General features: G+C 33.2%; 1 protein-coding gene across 1 annotated transcript; it reads right to left on the bottom strand.

Annotated features, from left to right (window-relative positions):
- On the bottom strand, positions 7,034–9,740 carry LOC109836477. The gene is made up of 2 exons (XM_020404379.1): positions 9,619–9,740; positions 7,034–7,854 (listed from the first exon to the last, which is right to left on the bottom strand). The coding sequence occupies exons 1-2, from the start codon at positions 9,656–9,658 to the stop codon at positions 7,208–7,210; spliced, it is 687 nt and encodes a 228-aa protein (XP_020259968.1). The 5' UTR covers positions 9,659–9,740; the 3' UTR covers positions 7,034–7,207.

Below are 10,805 nucleotides of genomic sequence, written 5' to 3'. Positions count from 1 at the left end.
TCTTTGTTGAGATTATGATCAATATAATCGTCTCGTTACTAGTCTTATATAATGGAGATGGATGTCTAATTCCTCTAGGAATAGGGGATATTTTTTCTTTCTTTTTCTTTTTGTAAATAATTCGTATGCGCTTAGGAATAGGATTTAATGAGCGATAATTTTAGTAAGCTTACCTGTTGGGAATTTTATTTTATTGGTTTCTTTTTTTTTTCATTATCGTCTTTTCATAATTATATGTTATTCGGTCGGAATTGCCCTTTTAGTCCTTTGAACACGTTAACAATTGGAAATAAAATAAAGGTTAAAACAGTCATAATAACTAATTCGTAACATAATGTAGCACGATCTTAGAAGGGAACTTCCTTAGCACGTGATTTTCACGCTGTACGGTTCCTTTTTTTTTGTTTTACCCCCTCCTTTCTGTTCTTATTTTGAGGGTGAGGGAGGGGATTCCAACTTTTTATTCCCCTTCTATTTTAAGGGTCTGTTCGGTTATTTCTTAAAAATCAAGAAACGGAAATGGAAATTGTGAAAATCTCAAAAAGTAACATTTCTTCCATTTCCATCCCTAAAACTCACCCACAACATCCAATAAAATATTATTTCCATCTAACAACTCATCCACATCATCTAATAAAATATTATTTTCATCTAACCACTCATCCATCACATCTAATAAAATATTATTTTCATCCAAACATCACTCAACTCATCTCTTCTCATCATTTCAAATCACTCATATCATCCAATAAAATATTATAACAATTCACCTCATCTCATTAACATTTCATTTCTTTGTTTTCATCCCAAAAAGTTATGAAAACATTTTTCTTAAGTGTGGGTCACACCACCCAATAATACAATGGCAACTCATCTCATCTCATTTCATTTCTTATTTTTAAGAATGAACCAAACAAAAGAAAACAACAAACTACAGGAAATAGGTTTCTTATAATTCATTTCCTTATTTTTTTCGCCAACCAAACAACATCAAAACTAGTTTTCTTAAAAAATCATTCACATCATCCAATAATAATGTGACAACTAACATCATTTCATCTCCATTTTTTTGATTTCCTTCTTTTTTTAGCCAACCAAACACTCTCAAACCAATTCTTCATTTTAAATGTTTTCTGTTCCCTTGAAAGTGTTGGGAATTTAACGCCTAAATCCCCTAATGCAACGGAAACGCGGTATAGAAAAAGTACACCAAGATTTAACGAGGTTCGGCAACTGCCTACGTCCTCTGGAGCCACACAGATTTTTCTTATTAATCAAACAAGAAATTACAATTTTAGGAGCAGATCCCTAAACTGGGATTTCTCAAATAAACACTGTAGCTACAGTGTTAATAATAACAGGGTATGAACCCTTTCAATACCCACTTGAGAATAAATACCCCACAATATAAAATCCCCTCTTCTTAATTCTCTTTCTCTCTCTAAATCTCTTTACTTAATCTCCCCTCAAAACAACGTTGAAGCTGGGGATTAAAAAGGAAAATCGCTGCTGCGATTTTAGGGAAAAAACGCCGCTGCGTTTTAGGGCAGATCGCCGCCGCCGCCACCAGAGAGAGATCAGAAGAGGAGGGGGGGAGTTCAGCAGCGGCGAAACCCTAGGCAAGAGGGTTTATATAGGCGGATGGGGAGAGGGCTGGCGACAGCCTGTCGCCAGCGCCAACTTCGAGACGAACGCACAGTTGCTTCGACGCCAGCTTCGCACGAACGCAGAGGTCGCTTCGACACGAACGCAGAGCTCGAACAAAAACGCCGAGGTCGACGAACGCAGAGTTGAGGGGGTTCGAAACGCAGAGCTCGGGCTTCGAGCTTCGTTCTGTCGCCTGCGTCTGGTCGTCAACAACATCGCCTGGGCTTCGAGCTTCGTCGGAGCTCGTCGGAGCTCCTCCGCCGTCGGAGGTTTGAATCCACCCCCAAAACTAACAGAAAGTTTGTCAAAACCCAACCCCTTTTCTTTATATCCGTAACAATTATCTGGTTCTTTTTCCTATTTACTAGTATTTTGATGCATTTGATGTGCGATGAGCAGTGTTGTAGTCGAATTGTAGGGGAACAGGCAATTTGTTATAATTCTTTGGATCATTTTCACGTTTGAGGACATTTTTATTGATTTTTCCCAGCGCAGTGACATCTCGCAGGGATTTTTTTCATGTGTAAGTGCATTTCCCCTTTTCTTCCAAGCATGCAGGCATTTTCGTAATTCTAAAAATAAAGCTCAAGCGAATAAACAATGATGTTGAAATCCGCGAATAAACAATGATGTTGAAATCCTTTGAAATTTTATTTTTAAGTAGCTCATGTGCAGTAGATCACACCTATCGATCAAATTGGATTTTTAAATTTTCGGACCCTAAATTTTAAAATTGAGTTGATAGTATTCACGTATCTTATACTATTAATAGTAACCTAACTCAACTCTAAATATAAATTCGATTTTCACACTCATCAGTGAACTCATTTTTCGGTGAATTTACCTCTTTTTTTAATAATAAACTTATATTTAGACTTTTTCTGAACAGTATTATAGTTGTTTATCACAAAAATATTTAGACTTTCAAGTATCATACATATTTCAGCACTGCACTTTTAAAATTTTATTGTTATTGTAGTTTTCCTCCGTTAGTTTAAGAATATTTTTTTCATTATAAACCGAGGGCTTGTTTGGATTGAGGGGAATAAGAGAGAAAGTAAGTTAGGAGTATCAAACTAAGCTTATCTAAACTACAAGTGAGCATGTAGCCTTTGAATGCCTATGATAATTTGAGGATTTCGAACGCATTGATGTACTAGTTGAGGGTTTGTTTAAAAATGACGACTCCTCTATTTATGGTGTAAATTATCTCACTCTTAAAAGGAATGGTTCCGATAAGATTCTTAGTGTTCAATATGAATTGTTCATTTATTTTTCATAAAAGTTACTATTCAATATTTCATATCTGGACTGATATTCTTTTATTTTTATTACAAAACTAACAAGAGTATTTTGAAATTTAGAGTTCGAAAACCAACATCTCTTACAAAAGCAGATGGTGAAAATAGATGATCTACAAATCAAACATTATTAAACGTCACGTGAGTCTAATACTGACCAAAATAGAACAACCTGATCGAGAATTATTTCAAATTAATAACTTTTACTTTTTTCCATAAATCAATAGAAATTAAGGTCCCTAAACATATATAGACAAGCAAGCCCCTGTTTACAAAATCAAATAAAAATACCAACAACCCATTAAAAATTTCACACACCAAAGTTTTTTCGATCTCCAAAAAAATTATCAGAAAAATAAAAGAAAATAAACTGCATTGTTTAGGATGATCAAAGATGCTATGTTTTAAGGGAAAGATAGAAAAATAATATAAAAATTAATGGAAGAAAACAAAAAATTACTAGTAGCTGAGTAGCAGTTTGGTAAATAAAATCTTTATAAATAGACTTATTAAATCTTGGCTGGCAATCTTATTTATTTATTTATTTTCTTTGTTTAGTTCCCTTTTTCCATAATTTTGATCAAACTAATTTGTTACGGATGTGCCCAAGTTATAGGGTTATGTTTACCAAACCCCTTGAAGTTAAGGGGGTTTCCCACCTAACCCCTAGACTTTCCTTATCTCGTATAAACCCTTTAAATTTTAGGGTGTCCAATGTAACCCCCTTAAACCTCAATTCTCATAGGACCACTTACTAGTAATTTGTAAATAACTAAAATATCTTTGAGAAAAACATTTAAACCTTTTTCATTCGTCATTTAAAGGTAATTAATGAGCTCCCTTCCCTAAATTTCAGATTTTTCCTTCAAAAAAAAATATTTATTTTCAAAGTACATATGAGAATCCCGTGAGATATTTCAAAGATCGAGGGAGTGGGTGGACGGGTAGGTTGGTTGTGAGACACCCTAAAGTTTGGTTTAGGGGTTGATGTGAGATAAGCAAAAGTTAGGAGGTTATCTGAAAAAAACCAGAAAGTTCAGGAGTACATTGTGAAATTAACCTAAACTATTAAAGGGACCAGAAAAGCAATTTTTGTTCATATCCAAACATTCTTACAGTCTTACCGCAATCAAAATCAAATCATGAAATATGTAACTGGGTGGGAAGAAAAAGCGACAACATTAAAAAAATTTGATCCAAGCACTGGAATGGACTTAGGGGTTGTTTGGTTGTTATTAGTAAAGTTGTGTATAAATACACAACTTTACCAACAACAACCAAACAGCCCCATATACTTTTCTTTGTTTGTTTTTTATTCCATTGAAATCATAAATTGCTTGTTTGGTTTGTAAGGGGCTGTTTGGTTCGTTTCCTTGATATAGAGAAATGCAATTCCATGTAAAGAAACACAAGTTTTGAGTTTTCCAAACTTTTCCAAGAAATAGATTGTTTTGTTTTGGTTCGCACATAAAAAATGGTGGGAAACCAATGTATTTATTTTTCTTGTGTTTGGTTCACATAGAAAAAAAAAAGAAAAACTTTTGTAAACAAAGCAGAGAAGGAAAAAAATCTGACGTGGCAGAGTTTTCATCAATTTCACTTGGTTGGGGAAGGAAATCGGAGAGGGAAAAAAATATTAGTTGGCGGCGATTTCAGCAGAGTTTTTCCTCTTCCATTCGAGCGAACCAAAGCGGCACAAAGAAATGGACGGAAACAAAAAAGCTGACGTTGAGGGGTTTTCTGAGTTTTCCACCCCTTATAATAGCGAACCAAACAGCCCCTAAATGTAACTTTAATTGTTTGTTTGGAAAGTGTAAAAAGTGGTCCCTACACAAATGATTATATTGGTTTGAATTATTTTTTATTATTTTTTTCTGATTTCAATGCCAACTTTCTCCTAAAATCATGTCTTTTTTTATGAAATCACTTTACAAGCCACATCAGTATATGAAATCACTTTACACTATTTTCATAACTACAAACAAACAATTGAAAATGATGAAAGCTGACATTGGGACCCACATTTTTACACTTTCCATCTTTTTACATGGTAAAAACATGCAACCAAACAGCCCCTTAGTGAGAGCGTGTGGGCTCTGGCCCAAAAGAGAACAAAAAATCTGGTCGGAAATTTGGATTCCCGAACAAAAAATCTGGTCGGAAATTTGGATTCCCAATGTGCCAAATTTGGTCTTTTAGTTTATTACACTATTAGTAAATAATTTACTAAATTGTGTAGTTATTAAATTACAATATAATCTATTAATTTAAATACTATTAGAATTATTATACTACTAATATTATTATAATTATAATAAACATAAATTATTTTTTATACTATTATCATACTTTTAAAAAGCTAATAAGATGAAAGGTAATAAGTAGTCCTCCATAAGAGGCGAAACCCAAAGAAATCAAGCATAAGCCTAATGAATTTTTATTATTTTTTATTTTTCTAAAATTTTTAAATATTATGTGAAGATAAATTAGGAATAAATTTTAAATTTTCTATTAAATAGCATATAATTAAATAATAAAATAATAGTGCGACAAAATATTTAGAAAAAGTGAGGAAATGCATAATTAGTAAGAGGTTATATATAATTAGTGAATGATTAATTCCAACTAATGGTATATTTAAGAATTATAAAACATAAAAGGGCGAAAATAAAAATCGAAAAGTTTTGACAATACAATCCTCTTTTATATGTAGTATAGATTATTAACACACTATCTTCATGCATAGGGTATTTCTCTTTCTTGCAAAAGGAATGAGCTATCATCTTTGAGATATGGGTGCAATTCCTCGGAATACAAAGAATTTGAGATATGGGTGGAAAGTAAATAAACATTAAAATATGATCAAAAAAAATTTATCTGATTCAATACAAAATTAGATTTTATCTACAGCTTATAAGTTTTCTATCACTATTATCTCTATATAAGCATATTCTTACTGAGGATGGATCTCATTAATCAACTAGATTGAAAATAGACAGAGAGATATCACAGGTGCAGTAGATGACCTCAAACTGCTGTATTTGCAATCTAAAGCTGCACGTACTACTGAATCTTGCCACTCAGTATTATTCTTGTCGTTCTGCTGAGTTCTTGTAAATAACGAATATTATAACATATATTTACACGCAAAACGTTTTCTCCCCTTAGGGATATATTCAAATATCAAAATTTACTTTATGCGTGATTCAACAAAAACCTTAAAATGTAATAAGATTGCTGACAACCTAGCTGGAGATGCAGTAGTGCATTTCGTACAATATTTCAGAAAGGATTAATTACCCCCTCTAAACTTTGGGGGTAGTTGCAGTAAACCCGATCAATTTTTTATTACACTGAACTCTGCTAAACTTTAGGAGCTGTTGCACATAATTTCTTCGTATTTTTTTATCTCTCTAAATCTTACTTAAAATTTCTCATTTTACCCTCATATTAGCACCATCAACTCTAATGTGTCACGGCGTAAACACATGCCAAAATAATAAGACGAAGATTCATTCTTAGTCCCAAGATATAGCCTTTTATTTAATAGTAAAAATATGCAACTTTTTGGGACTAACGAATTGTTTTCATCTTCAACTTGTCACACGCTTGCACATGAGATGTTTAAATCGATGGTGTTAATTTAGAGTTTAAAGGACAAGTTTTTATGTGAAATTTAGAGGAATGAAATAGTTTAGAGGATTATATGCAATAACTCCTAAAGTTTAGGGGGATTAAGCAAAAGATAAATGATATATAATTAGATGTGGATCCTTTCTAATTAGGCCATAATTGAAGATGATCCGATTCTCTCAATCCTGATCGTCCATTCCAATTTAGAAGGTAAGCCGCATATGATTTCTATTATTGCAAGAGTGACTTTCGAAATAGCAGTTTTGTCAATATTATCATGAAAACCTCTATTTTGAAAACCACCTTTGCAATAGTAAAAATCATGAGTGGCATAATTTTTTCCCCCTTAAATAATTAGAATGGACCACCTAATTGGAGAGGATCTGTATTCTAAATGATTATACAAGCCTGTGGTTAGAAAACATAAAATATCTGAACAATTTACTTTATAATAGATCAAATATTTGACTATGTTGTTGATACAACCTTCCAACAAATATGAAAACAAAACACATACAATAGTTAATATTTTATAAAACGTAACGAAAATTGTTATAGTTGAAGATTCCCGCACCACCACATAAACTTTCAAGTGATCTCATACAAAAAAAAAAAAACTAACATCTTCACTTTATGTAAGCTTTTGGCTTCCATTGTTCCATGGACTTTCTTCTTCCACCTCTGCTCCGTGAGACAAATTTTCTTTGCTTTTGCCAAGAATTATCATAACTCGGACCACTCCATGCGATGTCACCGCCATCATTCTCGAAACTTTCAAGCTTCTTGTTGTCAGCCCATCCAGTATCTGGCAGCGGCTTTTCAACCAATGCATCCCAATTCGAATGATGTTTAGTTGTATCTTCCTCTTCGTCATCACCCCATCCAGTTGCTTTAACGGGTAAATTTGATAAATTTGCATTCAGAAAAGCTTCGTAACTGAGATCCTCGTACTTGTTGCCTTCGGGGGGAGGAGGCTGCGGCTGTTTGTATAAATCCGCCACTAGCTCTGGATCGATGATAGAATTATACTCGATTTTTTCAATGTACATGTTTGGGTCAGGCAAAGGAATGTCATTAGAAAGACCACTGATTTCAGCCCAATATCGAGCCTTCGCATTCGTAAAGGCTTCAAGTGCTCCAGAGTCATTCCATTCTGCTATATTATTGTATCCGGAGATCATCACCTTAGCTGCACAGATTCTCTCCCAAGAAACATGGCAAATTGAAGTGCAAAATGTCTTCTCCCATGAAGGACCTAGAGCTCGCTCGCGTCCTAATAAGAGAAAAATAATAGATACATCAGTATTAAATTATTAATTAGTAAGCCTACTATAAACTGAAGGATTCGAGAATTAACTGAGAAATATCTGCCCAAATATAGGAATATCAGAATATCTATAGCCAGCATAGTTTTGCTTCATCAAAGTACATGTGTTTCATAGCAATCCAATGTCATAGATAGTTTAATTATGTAAGTCCAAGTAAGGAATGGATGAACCTTGTTCTTTCCTAGTTATTAAAAGAGGTTCGGCGTAGTAGAGACGTAGAGCTGATATAAATTGGTTTAATTTTCAAAATTTTAGTTAATTGGTTTATTGTAGAGTTTCCCTTGCAATTGTTTTACTGAGAGTTCCCTGTATTTTTGCTTAAAACGAAGTGCCATCGAAGAAGTCTAGTATCATTTCCATTGATGACTTGATTATTTCAAAAGCAGAAAGCCGACCCTAAACACAAAATGTATCCTATCTAAAGCACTCCCTGAATTGAGATTGATAGACAGAATATACCGGGTACGCATTTATAACAAATTATACCGGATATGCATCATATTATGACTAGGGATAGAGAGAATCAAAGAAAACCAAAATATTAAACAAATAGTTGGAAACCACAAACATAGAAACCGTAGCCAAAGCCATTATTCAAACAGAAAATTGGCTAAAACTCCATGACATTTCTTAAAGTATACAAAACATTACCATACTGACTCCAACAGAACAAGCTTTCTATAATTCCTAGTGAGTAATGCCTACCAAAGAAAAAGAAAACATTACCCAAACATGAATAAGGGACAGTTTTTCACTGAAGATGGTTTAATGTAGTATGATCCAACGGCAGGTGCTTCAAATACATCGAAATATACTCTCTTCTCTTCATACAATTATATGACTAAAAAAATCCAAAGGGGTTTCTGTTACACGTTACGACTATAATTCTCACAGCAGCTTCAGCGGTTTAAATCAAATTCTAAAGGAAAAAAAATATATCACTGTATAAAATACCTCAGGTTTCACTCCATGTTGAAACATATATTATGACGATCAACCCTCATTACAATTTCGTAGTTTCAGTGCAGTAGAAAATCTAACCAAGGTAACTATACTCTCTGTATGCAAAGGATGCAGTCCTACGCAAGAGAGTAACATCCTTCTCCATAGGCTTAGTGTATCAAAAATATAGTGTTATAATTAATGATCAGAATTGAACTTTTAAACATTGAATTTAAGTCAGATAATCGATGAGCTTTTATTCTCTAATGCCAATCTTTAGGGTACTATAAGTTGTCTATGATTTTGTCAAAAAAAAAAAAAACTTGCAATTGAACAGTTTATGATGATCCATTTTCTTTTTTTTTTTCCCTTTTTTTTATAGGAATTCATATCCTTTTATGTCATTATTATCACTGACCTAACATGAGTGTTTCTAAATTCGAAACCTAAAGGAATCACATCTACAACATCCGAAGGTGAGAACACAGGTGACCAACAACTCATGAAATTATCAAGAAATGAAAAATTATCAAGAAAATGAAAAAATTATCAAGAAAATGAAAATTTTGAAGATGCAGGGTTTGATCAAAGATGTGATTGATTCCTTTTAGGTATCAAACCCCAAAAGCTTCTCTCGATCGCCACCATCAAATTATCAAAGAAGTAAAAAAAAAAATTTGAAGATGCAGGGTTTGATCAAAGATGCAATCTTTAAGGGCGCACAGAAGGGGGGGAAACTGAAATTAACAAATAAATATAAATCTCACTTGCAAATGAGCGGCCGCTCCCCTTCCAGCCTTCAGCCATCAGTTAAAAACGCCCAAAGGAAAGCCTCTGATTATTATTAAGATTTATAGTTTTTTTTATAGTTTTTTTTTCCTGCTGCAATTCTCCTTTCCAGGCGATCTGCAAATTACGATTATACCCCTTTACGCAAAGGGGAAAGTGAAATAAAGCGAGGATTAAGACAGTCATTATAGCTTGAACTGGTCAGATGGTGTTTAGGCTGGTGAATCCTACAACATGCTTGGACACTGAGCAGCAACATTGCACGTGACTTCATGACTTGGTTACTTAGGCCCTGTTTGGTACGCGGGAATAGGGTGGAATGGAATGTCATTCTCACTTCTCATTCCTTCATACCAAATAAAACTTGTTTTTAGATGTTAGAATGATCATTCCCATGGAATGGTCATTCCCACTTTTTATGGGAATGAGCATTCCAAGTGAAAAGATAGGAAATGATCATTCCCATTCAAGGGGAGAATCAAATTAGTTAGGTTTTTTTAATTATACCACTATTAATAATAAGAATCAATTTAAAAATCATGGCTTTTGACTGCGTATTCTCATTTTCTCTCAGCTACTAATTATATTCGAACAATAGGAATTTTTTGCGGGGCAGGGAATAAAACTAGTGGTACATATTTCAGTAGCATATTAAAACTAGTGGTACATATTTCATTAGCCTATTATATCACAATTGCTCAACATAGAAGCAACACAATTTAATATAAAAACAGATACAACTGAAACTATATATTATTTGCCGATTGAAATTCTTTCATGTCAATATTTTTTTTTTGGTCAATCAATTTTTTTTGTTTATTCACCAATGTTTAAAGTCTGTTATTTTCACCAGCATATTATATTCTTTTTAAACTTTGCTATTGTTTTCCCACCATAGAGAACTATATGTACCAATTGCGTACATGTTTGATTGTAGTTCATGCGCAACAATAAATCTAACTTTTGATTGAAAAATATTTGACCCAATATTTATGAAAAGAGAAAACTCTCGCTGAGAAATTGGCCAAAATATTAAAATTATCAAAATCATATCATGTCTAGACTATATATAGAGGTATAATGGCATTATTATAACACATACATAGATTAATATAACATATGTAGAAATAGTGAGAATTGTTTAAAAAATATAAACGAAACATAC

The sequence above is a fragment of the Asparagus officinalis genome, chromosome 4 (genome assembly GCF_001876935.1).
Source record: "Asparagus officinalis chromosome 4, Aspof.V1, whole genome shotgun sequence".
In the NCBI taxonomy this organism is placed as follows: Eukaryota; Viridiplantae; Streptophyta; class Magnoliopsida; order Asparagales; family Asparagaceae; genus Asparagus; species Asparagus officinalis.
This window is presented reverse-complemented; position numbering and strand designations above follow the sequence as displayed.

What these genes read in the sequence shown, in the direction of transcription:
- LOC109836477 (XM_020404379.1), bottom strand. Translation starts at nt 9,658, where the DNA reads ATGGCTGAAGGCTGGAAGGGGAGCGGCCGCTCATTTGCAA. An exon ending in GAGCGGCCGCTCATTTGCAA is followed by an intron (nt 7,855 to 9,618) that starts GTGAGATTTATA and finishes TTCTCTTATTAG; the next exon opens with GACGCGAGCGAGCTCTAGGT.